Source organism: Struthio camelus, chromosome 25 (assembly GCF_040807025.1).
Source record: "Struthio camelus isolate bStrCam1 chromosome 25, bStrCam1.hap1, whole genome shotgun sequence".
Taxonomy (NCBI): Eukaryota; Metazoa; Chordata; class Aves; order Struthioniformes; family Struthionidae; genus Struthio; species Struthio camelus.
The window spans coordinates 8,080,662-8,108,510 of record NC_090966.1 but is presented as its reverse complement, the minus strand read 5'-3'; the positions used below and the strand labels follow the sequence as shown (position 1 = coordinate 8,108,510).

Here is a 27,849-nt window from a genome sequence, read left to right as displayed (position 1 = left end):
TTTTGTAATTTTTATGCTTCTGCTCTCTTTCACACTAATTGCTGCCTGTATCACATACTGGAGCCCAGAAGCAGCCTATTGAATTCTGCCCAATGGAGCCAGAACATTTCCCAAAGACAGAAGGAACACAAGAAACCTGCTCATACGACTGTCAGACTCAGCTGCTCAAAAGTGAAGCAAAGTCCCCAAATTTCCTGAAATTCACTCAAAATCATGAAGTTTTTTTTTGAAGGGTAAATTTAGCAATTTAGTTCCACATGTCCATATATTTTTCCAACCTTGTTAGCACTGGGATCCAGGCTTTCCAGGTTTTTACTGCTAGAAAATTACTTTGACAAACAAAAAAGATGATGAAACCTGAAACTGCTCTAGGAGCAGATTTTAGTGGGAGAAAGAGCTACAATAACATAAGATTTATAATAACATGATTTGATCTAGAAGCACTGAGTTCCCAGTGATTTTCCCTTGAGTTTCCAGTGTGTCAAGCCCTAATTAATGTCATCTTTCTAATTAGGCAGTATGGCATTTTGTACAGGCTCAAAAACAATTAAAGAAACTGCAGGCTTTGGCTAAGATCCTACATTTGTGTAGCCCTTGAAAAAAACTTTCATGCAGTTCTTTTTCTGGAGAGATTTTTATGGGCCTCAGGAAAATTTCATGTTTGTTACCTGGGTATGTGCAGTCCTAAACAAACATGCCTATGTCAACATGCATACCCAGTTACATTGCAGAGGGGTCCCAGTACAAATGGGCGTGTATGGATCCTAAATCAATTCAAATAAATAGTAAAAGTCAGTGGTTGTACTGGCAACACATCGCCATCACAGCAGAAAACAGCATTGCCTGGTGAGTACAACAGATGTCATTATTATTTCGAATGCACGCGGTTCGTCACTGTGGCTCATGTCTGTCCTGGGCCCAACTGCTCTTTCGTGTTCACACATGCGCACTCATGGCCGCACCTGCATTCATTCATGCTGTGTATTCATTCATTCACCGCAGCAGCTGCTTTGACTAGTAAGAAGGATCTGTGTAAATTATAGCTATGTACTGCAAAATTCATCCAGAAAGTGATACACCTAGAGCCAAGACAGCCTCAGCTGATGCAGCCATCCTGAGCAAGGCTTGGGAAGACAAGTGCCCGGCTCTGTGCCGTGGACGGAGTCACCTGGAGCAGAGTGGGGCAGTGACCAGCAGCGGGAGTGCTCAGTGCTGTCACAGAAAGCTCCTCACTACCTGCTGGGTTTCACAGACCACTGCGTACAACAGCATTGAGTGTGTGCTGCCACGCAGAGAAGTGCGGGAGGGGAGATGAGAGTCAACCTGTGTGAAATGCTCCTGCCTGGCTCCCTCTCTGTGCAGTTTGGATTCAAAGCCCGGAGGCGCATTTGGCTCCAGCGGTCCCTCTCCTTCGCGCTTCCTGAAAGAAGTAGGGAAAGCCAGGCCTGCTAGAGCCAACAGCCCCATCATGACAGTCCCTAGGCCTTACTGAACACTGCAGGACAGCCTGAGTGAAGGGCTGAGGCATCCTTGCACACCGGGCCCTGCAGGGTTCAGCACCCACCCCGTGCTGGGGTACTACCTGTGCACCGGGGAGCTGAGTCTTGCTGGTGCCTTTGGCTGACATGTCTCCAAATCAAATACCAGCAAAGCAGGAAAGGATTAGAATATGTGGCAAATTATAGTTGGGGAAAAGCTCTATAAAAAGGCTAAGGCAGCACATAAGCTGCCCATCCATGTAATACTTTCTGCCTTATTGCAGCTGAAGATACACTCCCTGTGGGGAAGGGGTGAAGCCGGGGCTGAGAAGGCAGTTCTGGATTTAGTCCACCTCTCGTTTCACTGCCCATTTGTCTTTCCACTCCTGGGTGCAGAATTCTTTCCCGCAGTCCTCTGAAAATGTTGTACTCTGGAACTGGATGTGATGTTAACAGAAACTGTTGTAAAATGAGCTAAGTTTTGAGTTAGTCTTCACAGGCAAGGAGTATTCTGTGTTTCAAGGGGTTGTGCATTTCTAGCCAGCATGGGTGGGGGAAGGGAGTGGACAGGACTTTGCAGCATGTAAAGTTGCAGTTTTCTGCCCTTCACTGGTGTGAAAAGTACAGACTGTCAACACCTACTTGCTAATGTGCGTGCAGTTGTGGAGCTCGGCTAAAGAAACCACCTGTCTCCACTCAGCAGGCAAAACTGTAACCCCTTTCTCGCTGCTGCCTAGTGACTGTGAAGAGCATTCACACGTGGAGAAATGTGCTGCTGAATGCTTAGGTCTTGGGTATACTCTGATTTGTACTGTTGGAATATCATGAACAATAAGTTTATGTGTAGGTAAGAACTGCAGAACAGATGGCAGCGAGGGCCTATGTCAGAAACAGGCAGGTAATGTCCAGGTATTTGAGGTAGCAAGGCCTGCACTGACAGAGGAATGAGCAAAAATGAAAAGGTGGAAACATGGTAGAAATACATGCCAGCCTCTAGGACTGCTTCTTAATCTAGCAGTTCAGAAAATCATAGAAGTTACATAAAAACTAAATTAAAATTACAAAATTAAACTCTACATTATTTACCTTATAATACTCCATGCATTTCTCCCACTTTCCTGTTCTCCCCAACACAAACATCTTTATCCTCATGGTCCTTGCAAGACAGCAGCCCCAGCTCAGAAGGCACAGTTAGTGCTTGTATCTCACTGTACTACTGCTAGAATACAACATAGATTATTTTTCCTCAGTAAATTACGCATGCTGCTCCCATAGTGCCAGTAGTTTCAGGTGCTTGAAAGTGAGAGGCCTGAGGCTTAAAATAAATGAGGTAGAACAAGGTGAAGCACCTCCACCCCACTGCACTTTCCAGTGTGTTATCTGAGCAGATAGACATTGCAGGGGTAGGAAGGATTAGCATTGCTGTCTCACATTAGTCATTATTTCTAGCTCAGTCACAGCTAGAAGTCTTAACTTCATAGAGGATCATTGTGCTATATGCAACACTGCAGAAATCCAGGCCGCAAACAGCTTACAATGCAGGAGCAGCTGTAGGTGGAAACAACCTGATATTCTGTTTGACTTGGTAGGAGACATGGGGAGTACTCTACTTTTATTTTGAATTAATGCATGTGCTGCAATGAAGAAAATACCTGCAGGGATTAGCACAACGGTGTGCAAGGAAATGCATGCTGAAGAGAACTGGAAGATTTATGTATTTTGAAGTAGAGGGCTTCATCTGCTTGCTATGTCATTGTTAGTTCCTTAGGTTATCTGATGTCAATGGAGTTACATTCCAGTGTGTGTCTGTGTAGCCTCTCATTCTTGATGCCTCTGAGCGTCTATGCACTTGACAGCAGTAAAGAAAGTTGGAAGGGGTATTTGTGTTTTACAGAGATAGGGAAGTGAAAAAACAGCCTTGCTGAGGCTTAAGGCCCATCCTACATCAGCCGTTCTGGTGCTACCAGCTGCATGGGAGATGAGAACATTCTAAAGTAAACAAATATTACTGTAGAAAATCCCATCCGGTTTAGAGTTCAGAGCACATCCATACGTTGAAATCAGATATGAAATAACAAAGGTTCCATTCTCTCTCACCCAGGAAATGTAGCACTAATAACTAAGAGACAAGCTGATATGTTGCTAAGTATGATTATCTATTGACTGTTAAGCTCTGTAAGACATTTAAGATATAAGCTGCACAACAACAACCTAAGAGGGAGAGGTACTCTCTTCTAGCTCTGCTATAAAATGAGATTAAAACTGATGGTCTGAGTTGGTTGTTACAAAATTTACACAACAGACACAAATTCATTAAAACAGCAAATATCCAGAGTATTTACTCATATACTTCAGTGATTTTCATAAGTCAGGCATGAGTTAATATTCCAGTGCTGCATTAAAACATCTATTTGCAATGTCTGGGAAGGTGGGAGCAGTTGCTGCTTGTAAACTGCCTGAGAGTTAGCACTTTGTTCATTCTGTTCCCATAGACAGGGCAGAACTGTATTTCTGCAAAGTTTCCTGATAGTGTGAGGTCCTGGTAACATTGGAGCCACCGCATGCTTTAGCAGAAGGATTACAATATATAATGGACTGGATTCTTAAACATATTATTCTGCATAACAGATACCCCTTTTTTAATAAACATACCAGTGTGTTGCACTGATGGTGTTAGTTACAGAGAAACTATGTCAAACTGTAGAGCTTCCATTTAGCATTAGGGATTACGTTCCCCTTTCCTTCTTTTTCTCTCAAATATCCATTTATCTTCTAGGAGATCAAATTCCAATAATGATTATCTTATAATAACCAGATTCCTACAGTTACTGATACTTCTGTAGGAAAAATAGGACCAGCAAGCATTAAATATGATCATGGAACTTTAAAGGAAGAAAAAAAAAAAGAGCTGACAGGGCACCATATGTGCACATGAAACAGGAGGCAGCAGCTAGTTTGCACACAAACATGCAGAAACAGTTTTATGGTGTGCAAATTCAGATACTAGATGTTTGTGTTCTTGTCCCTTAATATTTATAACAGTAAAACTAGTTTTATACAGTAAAACTGGTTTTGGTAGCCAGGGCTAGCTTTCATTACTTTATCTCCAGACGCATAAGTGAGATTTTTCAAAATCTTGTTGAAACTTGAAAAACTTCCTGAGCGCAGGAGTGAAGATCTTTTAAAGGCTGTTTTAAAATTACTCCAGTGCGTATGAGAGCTGATAGGCCTAGTGGTGTGTCGTTCTGTGTGGAAGTCTGAGAGTGAGCTGCGCATACTTGGGCCATGCACGCTCGGTGGAGTTCAAGCTCCTTACAGGATTTCATGAATGAACTTCGGGAGTTTTTTTATGAATGGGCGCTCCGTTCTTGAATGAATCCCAGAGTGCTGCTATCTGATTGGCCCTGGAGGCTAAAGCAACTCCCACTTTTCTCTGGGTGAGGGCCAAAAAGAGCTGGGATTGGCGGGCGTGTCCCAGCCCAGGGCTCCATTCACAAAGTCAATGAAACAAAGGAGCGAGAGAGCCGAGCCGTGAGCGAGGCGATGCGCCAATGGGAGGCCGCCCCCGGGCGCACAACGGCCTGAGCCGCCCGGGCGAGGCGGGGCGCGCCGGGGCTCCGCATGGGCCGCGGGCCGCCGCCGGTGAGCCGGGGGGCTGCGCCGCGCCGGGCCGGGCCGGGCGTGCGGGGGGCGCCGTCCCCACGGGACTCTCCATCGCGGCCAGCAGCCGGGCACTGCGTCCTGCCTCGTCGCCCAAGTTTCGGAAGCTGCGGCGCGATCGCCGCCCCCCGCTGCGCGGCGCGGGCCGGCCCGGCGGCGGCGAGGGCGCGTTGTCCCGCCGCGGCCGCTGGCTCCGGCAGGTGGTGGCCGCTGCGCGGGGCCGCCCCGTCGGGCGCTGCCCCCGGCCCGCTTCCGCCGCCAGCCGCCCCGTGTGTCCTCCGCAGGTGTCCGCCGAGAGCCGGCAGCTCCGCGCCGCGAGGTAGCGCACGGTCGGGAGCATGAAGGGCTACCTGGACCAGCAGGTGCCGTTCACTTTGCCGCAGGTGAGTGGCGGCCCCACCGCGGGGGGCCGGGGCCGGGCCCCCTCCCGGCAGGGCCTCCCGGGCTGATCTCTTTCCCCGCAGCAGCCGCCGGGCCATGCGGCTCCCGGCTGCCGAGCTCAGACGGGCGCTCGGAGGAGACCCGCGGCCCCAGGGGTGCCGCCGGCGCAGGAATCGGAAGGTGAGGGCGGCGGCGGCGGGGGCGGAGAGGGCTCTGGGCAGGGACCGGGCCCCCCGCCCCGCCCGGCGCCGCCAGCGGCGGAGCATCCCGCCGCCCGTCCCCGGCGCTCCGCTGAGGAAACTCTCTTCTCCCGCAGACCTCTTCCAGGATCTGAGCCAGTTCCAGGAGACTTGGCTGACAGAAGGTAGGCTCCTTCCCCTTGCTCTGCTGGTTTTTTTGTTTCGTTCTGTTTTTGTTTTTTCTTTCAGTCGTTTGTCTCTTGGTGTTTGTTCTATTCTTCCTTTGCTTTGTTTACCTAGCACCAAACAGTAATTTTTTTTTGTTGTTGTTCATCCTTGCCAACCTCTGGCTTGTGTAAATGAAGGATCATGAATCGCACTATTGTGCTGGGTATTTGCTTATGAATGGAACTTGGCTGTTAGCCCATTTTCCTAGTTAAAATTTTTCTTTCAGCCTCCACTTGCAACTGCTGGGATTTTGTGCTAATTTGCAACTTATCTTTGTTAGTTGCCAAAACACGGAGGATTCCTTAAATGATAAAGTACTCTTTTAATTTGAGGAATAAAATGCTGCTCTTAACAATTTTTTTAAAGCTAATTCTCTGATGGGACCTTTCTGGAGTTTCACCGTCTTTCAACACACCATTCAGTTTTGATGCTTAAATCGTTTTGCCTTTTGACCTCAAGGAAGAGAAAATTTCAAATCCCGAAGAGTCCCATTAATTCAAAGGAAAAATAGTTTTAAGCAATCTGCTGAATTTGCTTTAGCTCCAGCACTGCAAGCAGCCCATCTTCTGAAAGATTCAATATATATTGTCCGGTATAGAATCTTGATAAATATAAAATTACTGTGATATTGACACTTAACAAATGTTTAACAACAATAAGAATATAAGAATATGCATGGTAGTTTGAGCAAAGTTATTTCCCCTAATTTTACCACTAGTAAAGGACAATCCATCAAATCATTCTTTAGAGTATAAAGCCTCCAAAAAAGGTATTTGCAAACTGAATAAGATTATTAAAAAAAAACCCAATCAAACGAATGTCTTATATTCATTTCAAGTTGAGAAGAAATGCTTTTGATTGGGCAGTATTCAGGAGTGTGAGGAGTGTAAGCAGGCAAAAGCAATACCTGGAAGCTGTTTCAGGATTAAAATACTAATCTAGCTTGCATCACAGGGCAAAAACAGGTATTAATTGCTGCTCATCTAATAGAAGTGCTGAGTGTGTTCATTTGGTTTAGACTAGCTTCTCTTAAAACATCAAAAACCTTGAGCTGCCAGTAAGACAAGGTTGCTTCAGAATGGGGTTCTGGTAGATTTTGAGTTTTAGGCTTTCTAATGCTTGATTTAATATTTTTAATTTTCTCACTTATCCAAAGACTTTACATAGAATTGCTTGCCACATGTTTGCTTGTAGCAGAGTGTTTGTAGCATTCATTCATAATTATCATGGGGTGAAAGGAAGCCACATTACGGTCTCACAACGCTGAATGGAAAGAGATAACCTGCTATTACATGATTAATAAATGCAAACTCTAGAAAAAAATGTAGGAACAAAAAAATTTTATTTCCTACCCAATACCTTCCAATTCCACAAAGAATTCCTTAGTGACTACAGTGTTGGATAGAGAAAAAAAAAATCTGTTCTCCTAATAGCTGTCATTTTCATCCTGTGGGACAGGACAAACTTCTCATTCCTCTGAGTTCAGACTTCTTTATTTGCTATTTATAAGTATTAATGCTTTATATTTCTATAGCACCTTTCATTCAAAGATTTTTTAGGAACTTTGCCATTTTCTATGAATTGGTCCTCACAACACATCTAGCAAGCATGCATTGCAATCTTCATTTTCTGTTTGGGGCAGCTGAGTCCCAGAGCATCCCTGTGGGGAAGAGGTGCCAGTATGTCTAGGCTTGTTTGGCCTCAGTGGGAGAAAGGATAAGAAAATGTAGGTTGCTAGAGGATAATTAGATCTTTCCACTTTGGTGGAAGGCTGGGACTTTTAGTAGGCTTTTCATGTGGAAATGGAGGCATATTCATCTGAGCAAGGTGCGAAGGTGGGGAACATGGACAGCTGGACAGTGATGCACAGCTGTGTTAAGGAATGTGGCTGGGGAAGCACAGTAATGCCAGGGGATTGCCTTGAGCTGGAGCCACAATGTAAAGCAGGCTCTGTAACGGAGAAATAGCTGTGTATCAAAACACAGGCTAAATTCTGATTAGTAATGTGGTTCTGATAGCAGGGTAGTGTGCCTTTAGGTTTCTTAACCCTTTTTCCTTTGTGATGGGGCAGAATTTAAGGTACTTATAAATAAATGCAGTTGTTGCCGCTGCCAAGGCGAAAGCTGGACTGGATCTCCGCTTTCTGTCTCCCGTTGTCTAAAGATGGGATTATGAGAAATGGGCTTCAGCCACGCTGTGTCCTGTGGCAGGCTGTCCAAGAGCACCGTTTTGACCTGCTTTTGTAGGTATTGCAAAGGGAAGATGGGGGCAAACCATCCTGTGCAATGGGGTACCCTGGCACAGTTAAAGCTACAGCTGGGAAATCTGAATGAGTTGTTCCGGCTATGAACATCTGAGGGCAACGTTGGTGAAAGCTTCTCTTGGCAAGTAAGGAAAGCAGGGACTGGCAAAGAATATCTGTAGCTGACTCCTCTGTGAAACCAAAAAAACTAGTAACCAAACCCTACGTGTCTGAGATATAAACAGAAGAAGATGTGTCACGTATACTAAAATTCCTGTGTCCAAACTGTCTAGCAGCACTATAGGCTGCATAATCCCAGTCTGCATGTTGGAGTAATGTCTCTGTGACATGTCTGTATATCTTTCTGAGTCAACCCCCTGGTGAAGAGGGCGAGTTATATTCTTTTTCCTCTATTGCATGATTTCACTATATTTTATCATATATTTTGCAATTGCATCTGGACAGCCCGGGTATGGGCTATGAATGAATGTACAATCAGAACAGTCTGAGCTGGAGATGAGAAAAGGCAAGCAGTTAGGTACAGACAGACAAGGAATTAGAGAACAATGCCATAAGGGTCGACACCGCTGCCAGTCTTCCCCAGCCTCCAGCCACTGTTATGTCTTTCATAGGCATCCCAGCAAGAAGAATTCTGATATTTTAAATTTTGATTTAAAATGTTTACTCTAAGAAGTGACAAAACATACTGTGACGTATTTAATGAAAGACTGTCTTCCATGCGTGTAGCGAGTTAGAATCTGTGAAAAAGATTTGTATTTAATGCAGTTAAAATTCCTTTGAGAACCAGTGGCCGAGCTGTGTCCTTGGAAGAGGCTGAAGCTACTGCATGAGTGACCTGTAACCCAGGTCATCACCCAATAGACAGGACACTTCTTTAAAATAACTGGTGAGCTCTACTCTCTGCATGCTATGGATGTCATCAGATAAGTCAGCACGCAACAATGTTTGAGTGCTGGATCTTCTCCAGAGGCACAGGCCTTTGCCATGCGCGCCCATCTGCCACGTTGATGGTAGTGGTAATGCCTTCTGCATGCGGTCACAAGGTGGGACTGCAGCTTGCTACATCTCTAACTTGTCTGACAACCACCAACTCGAGGACCACTGTAGAGGAGAGCAAAGAGCTACCCAAAGAGGTCATTGCCACCATTTGATTTTCTGTAGGTTTAGAAAGCAGAGCAGCCCACTGAGGTAGGATTTCTTATCTCGCCTAGTGTCTCTGTTTTAGATGCTATGGGAATCCCTATGCATGAGGGCTTTACAGCTTTGGCAAAGTCTAGTCTTTCAAGTAAATCAGAATTAATGAATAGAACTCCCTGGTTTGTGAGGAGGCATCAATGTATAAACAGTGTGCTGCTGGCTTTCCATGCCAGCAGATAAATGCAAGTGAGCCTCTCCAGCTTGTCTAAAGGAGGCAGTAAGCCTGAAGCTTGTTAACATTATTGAGATGCTAATGTTAACTCTTTCACTGCTTATCACATCCAGCAACATCTCGTTCCAGTGAGGCAGGCTGTTCAAAGAACTAAAGCAAGGTCTGGGGTGTTTCAGATGTCTTTATTAGACAGTCTGTGAAGCATTCAGACACCTCAGACCTTGCTGCCGCTCTTGGAGTGGTGCTGACAGTGCCGGCCACAAGGCAGGTCCCCAAGAAATGGGTTTTACTGCACTGGTTTGCAGGGGAGTAGCAGTTGTTTGCAGTCAGATTTCTATGAGCGCTTCCTCTTGTATTTCCTGTTTGCAAAACCATACCGACATGCAAGGCACTATTAATCAGCCTTTCCCTCTACCAGGTTTCTTTTGCTGATTTACAAATTGTAGCTCATTCCACTAGCTTAGCCACTATTTCTGGAGCTACCGCAAGGATGGCTTCTATATGAAAGCATAAGTGCTTCCCATTCCTCTCATCATCTTGACATAGCCTTGCCAGGTTTACCAGTTGGTAGCTGCTCTTGCTATGCTAAATGCTTAAAAATTCCTGCATTTTATGTTTCTAAGAAAAAAATGTGAACCTTGAGCAAATAAACTTGCTGTTGTCCTTTTTATTTCCAAGGTGAGAGAGAAAAACTGTAGGCTGATAAGGGGCAAATCTGCAGGCAGAGGAACCAGATTCATTAATCCCAAAAGGAAACTAGCCCTAGTCACTAAAGTGCATCCCAGCAGAAAGCTCAGCTCTTCCCTGCGTAGACCTATTTCTGCCTTACTGTTAATTACTCCGTGCAAAGTGCCCAGTCTAATTTTTCTCCTCTCTCTCTGCTCCCCCGGCAGCTCAGGTTCCAGACAGCGATGAGCAATTTGTGCCTGACTTTCCTTCGGAGAACTGTAAGTAGCAGGGGATGAGTGCGCGCCTCCAGGGAGGAGGGCAGGATACCCTGGCCCCAAACGGGTACCTGAGGGAGACACAGGCACACAGCGAGGCCCAGGTGCTCGTTTTGTTCCTATGTTGTTGGGACTGTGACCAAAAAACAGGCTAACTGTCCATGCCCAGACAGTGCAAATGCTTATGCTGAGGGGTTTCAAAGAATGTGTACTCTAGCTGCCGTGTGTGTGAATAATCAGGCATCCCTGAAAATGCCAGAAAAAAGCATTACTATGACAATCAGAGGTAAAATTTGTGGCATTGCCCCCCCCCAGAGCCGTGAGACCGTGGCCCTGTCTGCTGCACCCCACGGTGTGAGGGCATAGTCCCCCTGAAGAGATGTGCTGGCCAGCCTGACCTTTCTGTTCTTAGCAAAACTATTGCACGTGTTTGCACAAAAATGTGCGAATTATACCATAGCCGTTAGCTATGAGTGCTGGTCAAAGCACTCCGCTCTGCAAAGGAGCCCGTTGTTGCACGGGTGCAGGTATCTGCGCAGGAGCCTTCATGCAACTGCCATGCAGCACCATCTGCCCTTGCCGTGCTGGCCTGTCCTCACTGCACGCCACCGTTTCACATGGAAGCTGATGCAGGGCTGACCCTGACTCCAGGTCTGAAATTCATACGGTTTGGAATAGCCGTACGCTGCAAGCCGCTGCAGGAAGCCAAAGCCTGGATCTCGACAGGCATGTCAAGGCCACAGGAAGGCATCTCACCATTCCCTGGGCATGTTCACATCTGGCAGCTCCTTGAGAGCAGAGATGTGCGTTTAAAGCTGTTGCAGTTAGCTTTGGGGCTCTTTCCACAACAATGCCCCTCTCCGCCTGGCAGGGAGCAGTATTCTTCCTCCTTTGTTGTTTTTCTCCATGAAAACTAAAACGAAGTGCTTTTACTGATGGTTCTTGTGTACCTCCCTCCCCGGACTTGGCTCTGCAGCACAGCTGGGCTTGCTCTGAGTCATACGATTTGTTTCTTCCTCTCTTTGACCTGGAGCTGAGGAGAGGGCTGGTCCCATGTTTCACTCTGAATGAATGAGCCAGTTGTAATGCGATAGCCTGTTCCAGCTATTAGGGGCCGGAAAGAGTTGGCCGCTCCTAGCACATTTAGCTTCTTGAGGCTTGAATGGAGTTCAGTGTACTGGACAGAGCAAATTTTTTTTTTTCCTAGGCTCAGTTGACACATCAGCAGTTTTAGTCTGGTTCTATATATCTGTTTACTCTGTACATTGAAAAGAGCTGCTGCAGACAGAAGGGGAAGGGATGCTCCAGGCACAGAAAGACCCTTTCTCTTGCCACTCCTCCCTGAGCCAGGACTGTTTGCACAGATGCAGAAGTGTCAGGCTTAGGATACCAAATCCATCCCAAGAGGGGGCCAGGCCCACTGAGAGGGTGAACTCACGCCCATCTTGTCTGGATGGTGTCAAGAGCTGTTGGTGAACTCTGCTAGGATTGATAGAAGCCTCAGGCCTGGCTATGGGACACCCGATTGTCCCCGAGCAGAAGCCAGAGCCAGAAACAACAGGATATATTCATATTGATTTCTGTCAGGCTGTTTGGATTCCTTTGGGTCCTTGAATGAGGTAGGGATTGAAGATGGGCTTGAAACCCAAGGCAGGCAAAAGGAATGAGGTTTGGGGTTTTTCTCTCCTATGTTGAGAAGTTAATTTGGGGGGGGGGGTGCGGTAGGCAATAGAAAGTGGCCATAACATCCTGAGCTCAGAGAGGCACCTGCAGTCCTTTCCCCAGCCCTGTGGGTGGCTGCCTGCTGCAGTGCTTCTGAAGGGACAACTAGCCCTGTGCATGCAGAGAGAGGTGGCTTGGGGATGGCTGCTGCATATACATTCAGGTGTGCCTGTGATTCAGGTTAGTGCTGAAGTAAACCCAGAAAAAGTCCGAGCTATTCACAGATCAGGCGATAACTTCCCTCCCTTAAAACAGTAGTCACAGCTCTGAACATCCCACTCTGCAAGCAGCATGGTGTCAGCTTGAAGAGGTGGGATGTTCAGCAAGGCAAGCAAGGACCAGAGTTGGCCTTATTAAGAGCTCACAGTTTTGATGCAGAGGGCAGGTCTCCTGCTTGTTTGGAAAACAAGCTGAGATCTATGAACCTTTCTCAGGTTACCTTCCTTTCTAAGTCCAGTGACCTGACAGCAGTAGCAGAGCTCAGAGGCAAAGGCATAAGATGCTTAATGTGTCCTTCAGCCAGTGTAAGCTTTTCTAAGGAACTAGCAGGGAGCAAAACTTCCTTCACTGATTTAATTAAGTGTAAGAAGTAATAATACCCACATCCTACTTCCTAGTGCTGCAAACTGCAAACCACATTTGTTACTCATGAAATTCTAACCAGCCCAGAAATAGTCCTCCTCATCTGCATCAGGCCATGACCAGAGACTAGTGCACTGAAAATGGGGGCAGAGCCATTTCTCTTTTTCCTGTTCCATCACTTGAGTTTTGGATAGGCAGAGGGGTTAAGAGGTTTCCCCAGTCCTACCTCCAGAGATGCTGGATTGTTAGCATAGAAGAGATTCAATGGTGGGAAACCTATATTTGGAAATGATATTGGCAGCTGCTGAGTGCCAGCTGGCAGCCTCCCATCCAGGAATCAGTCTCCTGTAGAAGTGACTGGCCTTTTTCCTGAGTGCTGAAGTATAAACCTGAAACAAGTCATGAAAAGCTTTGCTTTCGTGTGTTGAAAACTATAATACATGCATGCTGCCCCTTGTGACACGACAGAAAATGTCTGCTCCAGCCTTGAACAGCTTAGGAAATTGCCCACTCCAAATCCTTCTCAGAGTGCTCTAGATTATCACAGAGTATATTAGCACTCTTAGATCTGCTCCTTTAAGGCTGATGTACTGTATGAACCCTATTAAATCAAGGGCAGAGCTCAGGAAACTCCAGTGAATGCCTGTTGGTATTTTGTTTCCTCAGAGCCAGTTGAACAAGGTGCAAGGTGGTGGCATCTGAACCGATTTGTTGTTGGCTATTGTAAACATCTCTCCAAAAACAAGAAAGGTTTTAACTTGATCTTTCATTTCTCTCACACAGTAGCTTTTCACAGTCCTCCTGCTAAGGTTAAGAAGGAGCCCCAGAGTCCCTCAGACCCCACGCTGTCCTGCAGCCATAAGCAGCCTTTCCAGTACCGCAATGGCGAGCAGTGCCTTTACACCAGGTAACACAGCTTGCACAGGGGAGGGAAAGGAGCTGCTATGAAACAAGTAGTACTGCATCATCTAATGATAAAGTGCTATCACAACAACCTGATCTGGCTGCTGGGTGTGCTATGATGCAAATTAACCAGGGGACCAGCTGGTGGCATCCTGCTCAGGCTGCCGTTTATTGGATCGGATAGGTCAGCCCCGCATAAGATAGATCTGCTCCTGCCTCTTGTTTCTCCTGCCTCGTGCTGTTCCCTGATGCTGAGAGCAGGCTTGACACTTGTCACGTGCTTCTCTCTCCCCATTTCTTCCTTTTCTTTCCCAAATCTGTCCTACAAGAATCCCTGACACAACCACCCACAGTTCCAGCTATTTGCCTGAGCTGTTGTATTACCTCTTCAGAACTGACTCCTTCTCCAGTTATTGCTGTTGTGCATGGGAGCAACCAGTGGTCAGAAAGGAAGGAGTTTATGCTTTTTGCTTCTGGTCTAGGTGGTTGGATGGGGGGACAACATATCTGCCTGTGATGCGTTCTCCCCGGGTGCTGCCATAAGTCCTTCTCGGAGAATTGTAATGCTCCAATATCTGTTTGACTGTCCCAGTGCCTATGATCAAACCAGACAAGTTGGAATCAAGTCCCCCAACCCAGGAACCCCGATACAGTCACGGCTCCAACATTTCCCTAGGCAGGACAGGAGCTTCCTGACCCCCGCAGGGCCACCCCACTCCACCTCCAGCTGTGGATACCTCATGGAAAACAGGTGAGTGACTGCTGGGAGGAGACAGCTGCTGGCAAAAAGGACTGCCCTCCTTGGTGGCTTGGGGAGAAGGGGCTGCAGTATCTGGATTAAAGCTCTGTTTCCAGCAACCATAAGTTCTCCCCCCCCCCCCCCACCCAAAGTACCTGGGACCCACAGCTGCTGCCCAGGTTTTAAGAGGAAGTCTATACCCTTAAGCCCGTCAGATCTGGTAAACAATGGGCTGTGTAGTTGCCTTTAGAAACATCTTTGGGTGGGGGTGCCTTCCCTGCCCAGCTGCACTTGTAGCTCCTGCATCCCTAATAAGAGTCTCCCCCCACCAGGCCGAGGTCCCCCCAGCAGTCCTGCGCTGGGGTCCAGACCATGCAGTCAAGAAACAGCCGTCCCATAGCCTCTTTCTTCTTCTAGTTCTGCCTACCAGCCACCTGCGGAGATGTGCCGTTCCTTCCCCTCCTCCCAGGGCATGGCCCGAGAAGCCCCTGTTGCCTACCAGCACCAGGTGTCTGAGCCCTGCCTCCAGTACCCCCAGCAGGGCTTCAAGCAGGAGTACCACGACCCACGGTACGAGCAGGCAAGCCAGGGGGGCAGCAGCCGTCAGTACCCAGCAGCCGTGGTGATCAAGCAGGAGCAGACCGACTATGCATATGACTCAGGTAGGCAGAATTAGCTCCTCTGACTGTGCAAACCAGGCATTGATGGGGGTGAGTGAGCTGCTGGCTGAACAACCACTGGTGGTGGGTTTGGGGCTTTGAGACGGTACTGCTTTGTCTTCAGGAGTGTGAGCAGCCTGGTGAACTGGCTGTGTAGCAGGAAATGCAAACAGTCCTGGCCACTTAGGGCATCCCAGAGGGGAGCATGTTCTTGCTCCGTATCGTGCTCTGGGAAGGAATTTCTGGTAGTGGGAAGCTTCAACAAGACACAGGAGCGAGAAGGTGATGTTAAACAAATTCAGACTAGATTAAAGACACGCATTTTCACAAGGGAATAATTGACTGTTGGGGGGGAGGGGAGGCTTGGAGATGCCTTCAGAGGGACATGTGGCCTGGTGGTAGAGAGGGAGTGAAGTGAGGTCAGCTTTGAAGAAATTGTACTGAAAACCTTCTGTAAACGGCAGCAGAAAGGAGGGAATCAAATGTCTTGGAGCCTGTGCAGAAAAGCCTGTCGTGAGTGCCTGCAGTAGGAGGTTTGCTGACAGGGTGACCTTCACGTGCTGGTAGAGGGGGAGAGCGGCTCTGGGGCAGGGACTGCACCGCCGCACCTCACGGTCTCTCCCTGAATGGAGGCGGAGGAATTTCATTCACAAAATGGAGGCGTCAGAAGCTGCTGCTCTCCCAGACGGGTTGTTGGGTGTCAGCTTTCACCGCTGCCTTCTCCTCGCCAGCAGCTGACATCAGCCAGCGCTGGAGATGCCAGCCAGCGCGCCGCTCCGTGCAGCAAGTCGTGGACAGGGAGAGCCCATGCCCTGGTTTGGAGGTTGCACTGCAAGCTAAACCAGCTTTTTCAGCAAACAGACCTTTCCTCTGGACTTGTGCAGCTAGCAATAAACTGGTCGCTTCCAAGGACAGGCACAACTCACCTGCTACTTCCCAGAGAAACAGGGCACAGAGCAGGTATTAGAGACTTCAGAGGACCACAATGGGGAAAAAGAGTTTATCTATAAATTCCAAAGAGAGCTCTCTAGATACCAGACTGACTGGGTAATTCTCTTATTTTCCACAAGGGATAAATGTTACTTTTCAGCAGACCTACTCAAACTCTTGCTACTCTGATACCACTTGCACAGTATCCTGTTATAGCAGGCATGTTGCTTCTGGTTTCCTAGTGTGTTAATGGTCATTTTGATTTTTTTTTTTCCTTTAGAAGAAATAAATACACAAATAAAAAGCTCCCATGAGGGTACAGAATGCATTTCTGTGGCCATGCTGATATCACGCTTTCACTGGGTCCTTCTATCCAGACAGGGGACAGAAGCGCACACCCCATGGAAGAACACTTTTGTGAGCATAGTTTATGATTGTAATAATGCACAATCCATCAGCTCAGTGGACGGATCTGCCCTTAGCAGCAGCAAAATATCTGCCTAAGGCAAACACAAGAGTACAAGGGAAGCATAAGGTAAATCTTTCCAAAGCTCCCAGTTACAGCTTCCATTTCAGCTATGGGTGGAACACAGGTTTGAGTCAGAAAACACAGGATACAGAGGCTATAAATTGCAGTGCCCAGCAACACTATATCCTGTACAGAGAGCTTAAAAAAGATCCTTTGTTTGTTTTCAAACTGAGATTGTTTTAACCTTTATGCTTTCTCCATTGTTCATGAAAATTCCCTATTTTGATGTGAAGAAGCCAGTGGGACTTAAAATACCTGCAATGACATTTCTGAGACGCACTCTGTAATGAGCAGCAGCAGCTGAATGTTTACTAATGTCGTCAGTGCCCCCCAGAGAAACGCAACGCCTTCTTCACCTGCGACAGCTGTAGCAGAGTTTAGTTATCTTAAACTAAGTTTTAGATGAAGGAGAGGTATCGTATAAGTTTACCCTATTCTCTGAGATTTTTGTTAAGAGTGGAGCGTGGGTGTGGACAGCACGTCTCTGCTACTCTGAACGAAGCCGTGTGGTAGTACCACAGAGATACAGCACTGTAATTTGTGATAGGAAGCAAAATGAAGATGAAGTTGTGGTGGGAGGGCCAAGAGATAGGAAGTTATCTGGTGTGTCTTTAGCCCTTTAGGAATGCCCTAAGTCGGATGTTGGTCTGGCAGCTGCACTTACCTATCCACATCTGGAGAGCAAGATGGTTCTGCCTCTGTGTGTGCTTTGCAGTGAAATCACTTTGTTAATTGTTCTGTAGATGTTCCTGGCTGTCCTTCCATGTATGTGAATGTTGAAGGTTATCCATGCCATTCAAATACAGAAGGTACATTAGGTAAGAAGCTCGGTGCCTGCCACCTTTTCCCCTGCAGCTGCATTGTGCTGCCCTTCAGCACCAGCCTTTCGCGTCTCTGACTGCGAGTGCTGTTTTCTCCTCTAGGCTACAGCTATGACAAGCAGATGAGGTCCTTCACTGATGATGTCTGCGTTGTTCCAGAAAAACTTGAAGGTCAGAGAAAGAATGGCTCCCAGTTTGGGAGTAAGATAGGGCTATCCAGCCTCTTGGCTGTCCACTTGACTGCCGTCCCCACTGCTTATTGCACAGTGCTTGTGCAGGTGTGTTAGCAGCGGTTTGTCCCTACCCTTTGGGCATCCCGTTTGCTGAGGTCTTGGAGCAGCAAATGGGCTAGTTGGCATAAGCAGCTTGATTGTGAGCTGTATCTTGGAAGAGCTGCTGGTGAATTTGTCTCCCAAGCTTATGTGAACTGAAATATTCTGGGTAAACATTTGTGAAATACTTTTTTGCAGCATTTGAATCCAAGAACGTCTGGAAACTGTCCCTTTTTTTCTTGTAACTTGAGCTAATATTCAGTTCCTCAAGTGGTAGCATCTTTAATCTTCAGTCCACATTCTCTGCGTTTCAAACTCCTGACAGATTAACTGCCCTTTCCCAGTGCCAGTGGGGTGGCCTCAGTCGGTTGTCCCTGCAAGTCAGCCTGGCTGGTTCCACCCAAGCATGGTTCTTCCGTGCACCTGTACCCTATGCTATACCTATGAGTCCAGGGTTAATTTAAGCCCAAAATGACAAATGCAGTCTCTATTTATTGTGTATTAATTGAATTCAAATTCATGTAATAACAAAGCATAATTTAAATTCTAGTGACTCATTTTCTCCTCATTTATACAGATAGCTTTCACTTCCACTGTTTTTTCTAGCAAGGCAACTCATGTTCTAGTTCTCTCTGAAATAGTTAGCAAGAATTAGAATCAAAAGTTATGAAGCTAATCTGGTCCTCTGGGCTGCGAATTTGCAGCCAGAGTCTCAGACCTAGGTAAATGTGAGCTGAGAGACTCTGAGATACCCTGTGGCTTCTCCTGGGGCAGCTCGCAGCCTTATTCACCTTTGCAGCTGTCTCTTACAAGGCAGAAGCTCTGCAAAGAAGGTGCAGGGCTGTTATCACTAGAGACACCTTTTTTGTTCTCATCAGGAGACATCAAGCAGGAAGTTGGAGGGTACCGGGAAGGACCACCGTACCAGCGACGGGGATCACTCCAGCTCTGGCAATTCCTTGTGGCTTTACTGGATGATCCAACCAATTCCCACTTCATTGCCTGGACTGGCAGAGGAATGGAGTTCAAGCTCATTGAGCCAGAGGAGGTGACACCATTTCACTTCTCTCCATGCTCTGGGGAGCAGCCACCATTTCCAAGGCTGCAGATGCCCAGATGGTTCTTCCTCTACCCCATGCAGGCTCTGGCCTGCCAGTGAGACCTTCAGCAAGTCACTGTTTTCAGAGGAGGCCAAAACACTTGGGAGACACGAATATCAGGTTTAATGAAGGCTGGTTTTAAGTTTAGGCTCTCTGCAATGCAGCCTGTCATATTCCCACGGCCTCCCCTTCCTGGGACGCTTCGCTCCCCGCAGTGCAGCGGTTTGTGCTGTCCGTCGCGCTCCCCACTTGAGGCCAGCATTGCAACGTGGGGCTTCGCACCCAGTAATCACACAGCTTTCCTGAAAATCTGGAATAAACTGTGTCCTAAACTCAAAATATCTTGATATCAAAACTGATTATTAACTATAAGGTGTTATTTATAGTGCTGTTGTGATCCAAAAAGCCCAATAATATCTGACAAGAGCTGAGAGATGCGTCTGGAATATCTGTTCATGTCTCACCCCTGTTAGAGCTGCATTTGGCACTGTTGCTTCGTATCAGCCTTGCTGGGCACCATCAGTGCAGATGAGTTATTTTGCTGAGCTAATGTATATTTACAACAGATTTTTTCAGTCTCACAGATGAAGCTGAGAACCATTTAGTGGCAAGAAGAGGCACGCTGGTCTTCCAGTGGACCTGCTCTCTCGTATGTGGGCTCCTGCTAAACTTGTCTCATCCTTTCAGATAAAGGGTAGCGTAGGATCAAGCAGTCCTTCAGCATCCTCAAGCTTTCAAAGCACTGGAGAACAAGGAGAGGTGGTGACTGCAAATGAGCTCTGCAGTGGCAAGGAAAATACCTGTCTGTGATACAGGACAGTTTATTGGTTCTACTCATCCTCTTTAAAAGCTGCTCAATAATTATGGTTTGATTCTGTTGTAAAACCATTGTAAATGTCTGCATGTGCTTTGGTGTGGTGGTGTTTCCTCAAAAGAGAATCAGCTGGATCGTGTTCTTCTGCCCTTGGCTGCATTCAGAGACACTCACATGCTTTGGTGCTTTATTCTACAGGTAGCCAGGCTGTGGGGTATCCAAAAGAACCGTCCAGCCATGAACTATGACAAGCTGAGCCGGTCCCTCCGCTACTATTATGAGAAGGGCATCATGCAGAAGGTCAGTTTGCAAAGCAGCTGGAGTTTTTATGCCTTTTGTGATACTTCTCTTGTTTGTGACATGAAGGTACAAAACATGCTGGCGCTGGCCAGGCTTCCTGAGCTTTCCTTCTCCTGGACTTATCTTTGCAATAGGCAGAGAAAAATCCTATGAGGAAGGTGTAAAGGCACTGGATGCAGGCAGCCTATAGGAAAGAATACAAAGGGGAGACAATTTCTTTCTTATTTGTGTATGTCCGCAGTTGAGGGACAGTGGGAGTTTACTCAGCTGCAAGGACATATAAGCTGGCCAGATTTACTGTGGGCAAAAGAGACACTGCCTAGGGGTTGGTCCCATGCAGTAGGGATGCTCTCCAGACCCAGGGCACGGGAGGGGACAACTGCGAGTGTAGCTATGTTATGGCACAGACTGGTCAGGGACTGTTGGTGACACTGAGTCAGCTGGCAGCATACCATTTCCCAGGAGCTCTTCCCAGGGGTGCCAGAGCAGCAGGACAGCATAAGGAGGTTTGCAACCCCAACATGTATCGGGGGGAGGGCTGGAGCAGCCAGATGTTTTTGCAAGCCTTCTCCTTGGCTGAGGAGTGTTGCACTGGTACTGCCCATGTGCCTGCAACATTCAGCTTGTCTCTTCCCTGCAGGTGGCTGGAGAGCGTTACGTGTACAAGTTTGTGTGTGAGCCTGAAGCTCTGTTCTCTCTGGCCTTTCCTGACAATCAGCGGCCAACCCTGAAGGCAGAGTTTGACCGGCAGATCAGCGAGGAGGACACAGTGCCTCTTTCTCACCTGGATGAGAGTGCCTCTTACCTGCCAGACCTTGGGAGCCTACCACCACAGCTTTATGGCAAAAGCTACACGTATTAGCGCTGCTAAGAGCCCCCTGTGCTGCCCTTGAGGGTGTAAATAAGGAGACATTTGGTTAGTACTGGATCAGCATAGGCATGTCCCCAAGACCAACTAGGGGCTGCCCTAGACTGTGAATACCTGCCTTGGCCAGGAAAAGGGTTCAGGTCCACTTGTGGATAACCAGCTGGCAGACATCAGGGCTCCGGTGTGCGTTATGATAAGACCCTCGTGTCTGGCAGAACGCAGACCACTTCCAAGCCGCGGAGCTGCAGCTGCAGCAGCATCTCGTGTAGCTGCTGCCTCTGGCCAGAGCAGAGTCTGTTGTAGTCCCTCTCTTCCTCCAGGGAGGAGATGGGGGTCCTACTGGATTTTTTTTCTCTGATCTGAGGATGCCATGACACTGCTGCTGACTCCCTTCTTCCAGGACCTGCCTGGAAGCCTTGCACAACGAGCCCACAGCAAGGGACAGCTCTGACCCACACAGACTTGCCTCCACGAGGGTAGACTTGCCTTCTTCCCAGGAGGGCTGCAGTGCCTTCCCCAACAACCACCCCACAGGAATGGGAAAAACTTGCCATTTTGTGTGTGCTTGCTCCTGCCTTACTGCCTCCCTGCTCACCATGCTGCATGCCAGGGCTCACTGGTGCTCAGGGCTCTGTCTGAGCAGGGTAGCTTGAGGGACTGGCTAGGATTAGAGGTGCTCATGGCACCACGTGCAGTTCAGGGGAATGGCAGAGCTGCAGTGCTCTGGGGCACAGCTCAAAGCCAGCATCACCTTCAGGCAGGGGGATTGCAGGAAGCAGAAAGAGTGGGACCACCCGTTCTTCATGGTGTTTGGCTCCCAGAGGTCTGTCTCTGGCCATTGGCTATTCCAAACTCAGCAACTTCTTCAACAAACTTCCTCAGGATTTGTGAAGACCTGTTAGGCTCTGAGTGTTGCCCGTTCTGGGCCTGCTGAGGTGTATTAAGGACATACTCTACAAAATAACCTAAAACATACAAAGTTCTTAATATCTGAATTTAGACTTAACCTCTGCAGATGTTTGCATGTTTGAGGGAAGTCCTGGAGCGGTGGTATGGTGGCCATCTCTGCAGCCCAGTACAGCATGCACAGCTTAACTAGACTTCAGCTGGTTTTCCACAACAGGGAAAAAATCTCTTAACAGGTACCACATCCCTATTGACAGGTGCTTCACTCTTAATCAGCAGCTCCAGACATGTGCCCAGTTAGATGCTGTTTGGATACCCCATACTGCTACTCAAACACCTGCTCCCTGCTGCTTCAGTTTGACACACCAGGCACCAAGTGCAGAGCACTGCCAACACTGCCGGTGCGGTTGCCTGGAGAGAGAATTAGTTATGTTCAATGAAAACCTGATTTTCCCCAGTGATTCTCCCCTGCACAGCTATTGCCAGCCCTGTTCCCAGGCATGAGGGCCAAGAAAAGTAGCTCTGCCAGCCTGAGGAGAGGTCGGATCCTCAGCGCAGCCGGCTCTGCTGCCCCAGAGGCTTGGGGTCCCAGCCGCTCCTCGTCCTCCTGCCTTGCCCTGCTCCCAGCAGGCAAGCACGCTTTCTCCAGGGTCTCAGGAGTGAGGGCAGAGGGAACATCCCCATTGGCATAATCAGTCTTTATTATTTATGAGTGTAAAAATACTATAATTAATAAATTGGTCTATATCTTTGGCCAGTGCCCCGGGTAGTCTTTCCTTCTGTTCTGAGGTTGCTCTGCTTATCTCCTTGGCACCAGCTCGCAGCTTTGAGTAGCTCGAGTCCAAGGATGTGTGACTACTTCTGCACATAGTCCAAGAACTGAACACTGCGCTCCCTTGACCTGCTCACAACCAGCCACGTGCAAAGCAATCAGCCACCCTGTGATGACAGTCCCCTAAATCCAGAGGGTGGGCCCACCTACAGAGCCCAGGTGGGTCCTGCTCTCCTTCCACAGGCTGGATCCACACCAGTTTCATACTAAAAGCATGCAATGTTTTGCTTTCACTGTTACTATTTTTTGTACCAAGCTAACAGGCTCCCAGCCTTTGGCATTTGCCTTTCGTGATTCGCTGCTGAATCTTAGCCAGGAGCAGTGCCCGTTACACGCTTCCCCGAGCAGCCGTTGCCAAGGTAAGAGGGGTGTTTCTCCAGGGCGTTGACAACCTTGTGGGTCTGAGAATTTTACCACAAAAGCCCTCATAAATGACAGTTTAGGATCAACAACAGCCCTTAGAAATAGTCTCCCTATGCACAACTTGCCTGCAGGCCAGCGTGAGAGGAGAGGCTGTTGAGCGCTGGCAGCAGGTTTGTTCTTTCTGGACAGGGGCAAGCAATGGCTTCTTTACAGCAATGCTGCAAATGCACTTTTCCCTGCTTTAGAAAAGCAAGAGACAGACCAGGTGAAGTAGAGAAATTCAGTCCAAGGCTGGCTGCTGCTAGATGCAGCATGGATGAAATATTTGATTTGTAAATGCAGAATTAGATTTAAAGGATGATGCTATATTTTGCTGCTTTCCAGACTACGAAGGTTAGAAACCCCGTGAGAGTTTAGCATTCCTCCTGGCACCACCGTAAGCCTGCCGCGCGCAGTAAACAGCTCCCGACAGGTCGCTGGGCCCAGCAAAAGCTCCTCGTTGGCCGGGCCGAGGCCACACCAAGGGCGCCAGCTGCAGCGGCTGAAGCCGCCCTCCGCGCCCGTCCCGCGTGCGCCCCTGCGGCGCGTGCGAGGAGGAGGGCTGCCCGAGCCGGGCTCCGCCGCGCCTGCCCGCCAGCGCCCGCCGCCCCGGCGGTCCTCCCGCTCGCCCCGCAGGGCTTCGACACCCCCCGCCGCGCCGCCGGCACCCGCGCCACCGGTGAAGCTCACCCGAAGGTCCGGACCAGTTCACCAGCTTCGCTCCGCTCTCGGCGGGTAAGAAAGCGGCAGCGTTGGCTCCGGGGAAGCCCCGGGAAGAGGGGGTTCTTCTCACCACAAACCTGCAAATACACCCAGTGTTTTCACCCATTCTGACCGTTGTTTACGGATTATCAAGTTTAATCCTGCTGGCTTATGATGACGCTTTGGGGACGGCTGGAAATAAATCCTCAACAATCACTTATTTCTAATGTCGTTTTTCCTAGCGTTCCTGTTTTCCAGAGCAGTTGCTGTTGCTGCCCTGGCCCTGCTGCTGCTCCTGCTGCAGCAGCAGTGCAAAGCCCAGCAGGAAGCACCATAAATCTCTTCCCCAGCTCATGCTGCAAAGTTCCTTTCTGGTCACACTAAATAATTAGCATGTAACATTACAGCATGTCCCAGAGGTGCCCTTAGAGCTGCTGTCTAGGACAAAGGAATTAACCCCAATGTTAAGGGGTTGCCAAGCAGAACTGAAGTACCTCCAGAGCTGGGCTACAGGACTTTCTGATGCAATGTGCTGAGGATAAACAAGAAAATATTTGTATCAACAAATTTAATGCCCTGAAATAACTATCACTAGAGATAACAAAGAACAACAGCAGCTGCAAAGCTTACTTTATGCTCTTCCTATTCTCTACTCAACCCATAAAGAGTTATGAGAACGGGACTGTCCTTCTTGGGCCACACGCACAGAGACTGCTCATGCCATGTGGCCAGGCAAAGCCTCAATTGCAGATCCAGGGCTTGCAGCGGGGGCAGGAGGGGCAGCACACTGCCTTTTTTGAATGTGCCTGGAGCATCGGGGGGAGCAGCCCCCTCCGGTTGGCAGCGTTGGTGCACCTGGGCTTGGGCTGAGCCCCCAGGCGTGAGGGAAGCCTGCTCCGGCCAGGCCTGGGGTCGGCACTTCACACCGCGGGGCAGCGGGCTGGGCACGTTGCTCAGCCACAGGACAGCGTAGGTGCTCCAAGGGCAGCAGTAGCAGGGCCTTTGACTCCTCGCAGGGTTTCACGGAGCCACCACTGCTCCCAGGAAGGACAGCACTGGTTTTGCTGATGTTCTCAGGAGATTCATTCCGATAAATGAATTGGCCCTAATAACACCCACGTACGTCTCCCCTCACCTCCTCTGCATTTCAAGCGCAGTAATGTTGTCGTCTACCACAACACAGAGACCATTTTGTACAGTTAATATTGATCTCCCCATACCTCAACGGCCAATACATCGATGAGAGGGCAGATGCTGGATGCAGCTGCTGAGACAAGCTGCCCACAGCAGGACCGGGCAGCTCCAGCGCTGAACTGCCCGCTTCCTGACATCCGCAGCACCCCACACCATATCAGCACCATTCCTCCCCCAGGCCACCGGCTCCTGCTTGCCAGCAGCCAGAGCCCAGGAGCTGGTGGGACCTGGGGGTGCCCAGGCCCCCAAGGTCTGTGCTGTGGCAGAATGAGCTCTGCACACACCACAAGGACACAGCCACCCTCCAGGAGGGCACACTCCACCCTCACCATCCCTGAGCCATCAGCCTAACTAAATACAGAAAAGACCCTAAAAAGGAAGAGCAGCAACCCCTAGACAAGATAGACAGAGAACTGCTCCCATCCACTCCTCCACTGAACAGGAAGGCAAGGCCCAGGAACTCCACTTTACAGACTGGCAGCAGCCACCTGCATGGTCCTCAGGGTGATGACCAACATCTGTGTGGTCCTCAGACCTCCCCATGGCTGACACCTGTGTGGTCCTCAGGGTGATGACCAACACCTGCATGGTCCTCAGGGTGATGACCAACACCTGTGTAGTCCTCAGGTTTTCCCCCCCCCCTCATGGCTGACACCTGTGTGGTTCTCAGGGTGATGATCGACCCCTGCGTGGTCCTCTGCCACAGCAGAGCTTCTCAGCAACCCTGGCCTCAGCATGGGTCCCTCTGGTGCAAGCTGCCTGCAGCCCCATGGCTGGCAACAGCCCCAAATCCTGGGTGCCAAAGTAGCCAGGGAATCCCTGGTGACCTTACCTCAGAGCGAGGTCGAGGTCCAGGCGTTCGTATCTGTAGAGAAGGGCTTGAACATGAGTACAGGGGTGGGAGAGAAACGCCTTGTTCAAGTTATTTAACATAAAAACCAAAGCCACTTCATCACTGTGAGTCCACCTCAACTTGCAGTCATCCCGGCTTACGGGTAGGGGGTAGGGCAGAGGAGGAAGCTTCTCCCACACGCGTGTTTAAGTCTTAAATGCCTCTCCAGGCACTAAAGGCATTGGTGAATTCTCCAATTAACCAAGGGCAGAAGAGGCACAAAACTTTCTCAGGCTTCTCCCCGTGTTCCTGATACAATCTTGTTTCCTAGACTTGAAGAAAATCTAACACTGGATTGCCATCAATAGTCTTTTCAAACACTGTCACTGTGGCAGACCTAAATGGTAGAAACGAAGCATCCACATTCTGAAATAAGAGTGGTGTTTTCTCATCTCCTTCCTGGTCTTGCAGTAGCCGAGCTGTGGTGCGAAGCCAGGTATTGCAGTGATCTGCTGTTGACTGACCCAGAGCAACTCGTGGCCACCTCCTTGCCCAGGTTTTCCAGCAAAGGGGAACTAAGCTGAGCACAAGCAGGAGACTTCTACGTTCAGCAAGGCAGCAAGGTTTTCAGTGTGGCTGGCACAGCAGAGGCGTGCTGGGACAGACCCAGTGGCCTACCACCTGCGAGATCATTTTGAATCTGAATAAACCAGCTCAGTGCAGCCCAGCGTCTCCACCTCCGGGGCCTGGCCAGGCCAGCCAGAAGATTTATGTAGGTTACAGAACATACACATATAAAACATATTTACTAGAATTAGATACTCACTCACTGTATTCCCAGCTGGCCTAAAAGAACATTACTTTCATAAATGAGAAATTCCATGAAGCTGCTAATGGCTCAGTATCACAGCCTTCTGCAATTGTTGCAGAAATCTCATGAAAACCAAATTACTGAAAAACAAAACCTCCTTTGTGTAAGTAGCACACTGCTGTCATACTGGCTCTGGTAACAAGGCCATTAATGAGGTTAAGGTAGTTACTCTAACAGATGGAACATGTGTGGGGCTGGCTGTAAAAATCATATTTATCTTTCTTGAATTAAGGGCAAAAGGTTGATTTTGGACGAGTGTGTGAGTGTGTGTATGTACACCTAAGTGAGGGGTTTTTTGCTCTGAACCCTTTGTTCGTGACAATCAGCTAACACGCGGAAAGTGGCCTACAGCACACGCTGCCAGAGTTAGGGACGAGGCGCTGTTTGCTCCATCCGTTGGCCAGATTCACAGTCCCGGGGCCGATGCAGGGCCCAGCTGGGCAAGGGGGAACCAGCTGGGGGCAGGAACTGGCAGCGCTTACTTTGTGCTGCTTGCATTAGATGCTCCGCAAGCCACAGCACTGTTCAGGAGCGGAGAGGTTCACAGCCACCTTAGAAGTCCTCAGAGGAACTATTCAGTATGTCAGACTGCTCCTTGGTCTCCTGGGGGGGGGGGGAGGGAATCAAATAAAGCACCAGTAGCTTGGGGCACTTAGTACTGCCCCAGCCCAGGGTAAGAGTCTCCATCTATCCCTCCAGGACAGCCGATTCAGGCTGCCTGCCTCCTGGGGGAGCAGCACTAGTCCTTTTCCTTCCATTTGTTCTTGTTTAGCTGTTCTCACCCTGTCTGCATCCCTGGTTTTCCCTCTGTTTACCTGTAGCTTGCTCCCTGCCAGCAGGGATGAGGTTAACCCCAGCTTTGGCAGTCAACGTCTTTCCTCCTATTTACAACCTGAGCCTGTTTCAACATCTCAGCCAAATGCTCCAGGAAGCAGAGCCCCTGGAGCCCAGGGGGTCAGCGGCTGCCCTTGCTGGCAGCAGTGTGATTAGGTGCTGGAGCCAGGACAACCCCTCGTGGCACGTTTTCAAAAACTTCCACCCCTGATCAGCAGGATCTGCAGCACAACCAAAGCTGCAAATGGCAAGGCCCAGAGACACACGCAGGTAGCATGCACACATATGTGTCTTATATAATTCAGGAAACTTTTGCAGCTATGGTGATGTAACACCTCCAGAAACATTCCAGACTAGACATATGGCCTCTGCTGGCAGAATGTCTACTGGCAGAACGTCTACCTTTAAATAAGAGATTTGTGGGATCAGTCCTATGCTTTTAACTCAAAATGAACCAAAGATCAGCTCTTTAACCATTTTAGATAATCCAGTTAATTCAGACAGGCACGTTTGCACAAAGTGCTCACACAAGCAT

General features: G+C 48.8%; 1 protein-coding gene across 5 annotated transcripts; it reads left to right on the top strand.

Annotated features, from left to right (window-relative positions):
- Positions 1-4,952: 4,952 nt before the first annotated feature.
- On the top strand, positions 4,953-22,408 carry ETV4 (ETS variant transcription factor 4). Of its 5 annotated transcripts, none has more exons than XM_068919327.1 (13): positions 4,953-5,120; positions 5,423-5,521; positions 5,603-5,699; positions 5,836-5,883; positions 10,452-10,505; positions 13,590-13,713; positions 14,302-14,460; positions 14,866-15,110; positions 17,310-17,384; positions 17,490-17,558; positions 18,538-18,707; positions 19,772-19,873; positions 20,514-22,408. In XM_068919327.1, the coding sequence occupies exons 2-13, from the start codon at positions 5,477-5,479 to the stop codon at positions 20,733-20,735; spliced, it is 1,410 nt and encodes a 469-aa protein (XP_068775428.1). In that variant the 5' UTR covers positions 4,953-5,120; positions 5,423-5,476; the 3' UTR covers positions 20,736-22,408. The 5 variants fall into 5 exon arrangements, with proteins under 5 accessions (XP_068775428.1, XP_068775431.1, XP_068775432.1 ...); XM_068919330.1 differs by having other exon boundaries at positions 4,960-5,120; positions 14,386-14,460; positions 20,514-22,407; XM_068919331.1 differs by having other exon boundaries at positions 4,968-5,120; positions 5,606-5,699; positions 14,386-14,460; positions 20,514-22,407.
- The last annotated feature ends 5,441 nt before the right edge of the window (positions 22,409-27,849 follow it).

What these genes read in the sequence shown, in the direction of transcription:
- ETV4 (XM_068919327.1), top strand. Translation starts at nt 5,477, where the DNA reads ATGAAGGGCTACCTGGACCAGCAGGTGCCGTTCACTTTGCCGCAG. An exon ending in GAGCAGTGCCTTTACACCAG is followed by an intron (nt 13,714 to 14,301) that starts GTAACACAGCTT and finishes TGACTGTCCCAG; the next exon opens with TGCCTATGATCAAACCAGAC. An exon ending in AAATACAGAAGGTACATTAG is followed by an intron (nt 17,385 to 17,489) that starts GTAAGAAGCTCG and finishes TTTCTCCTCTAG; the next exon opens with GCTACAGCTATGACAAGCAG.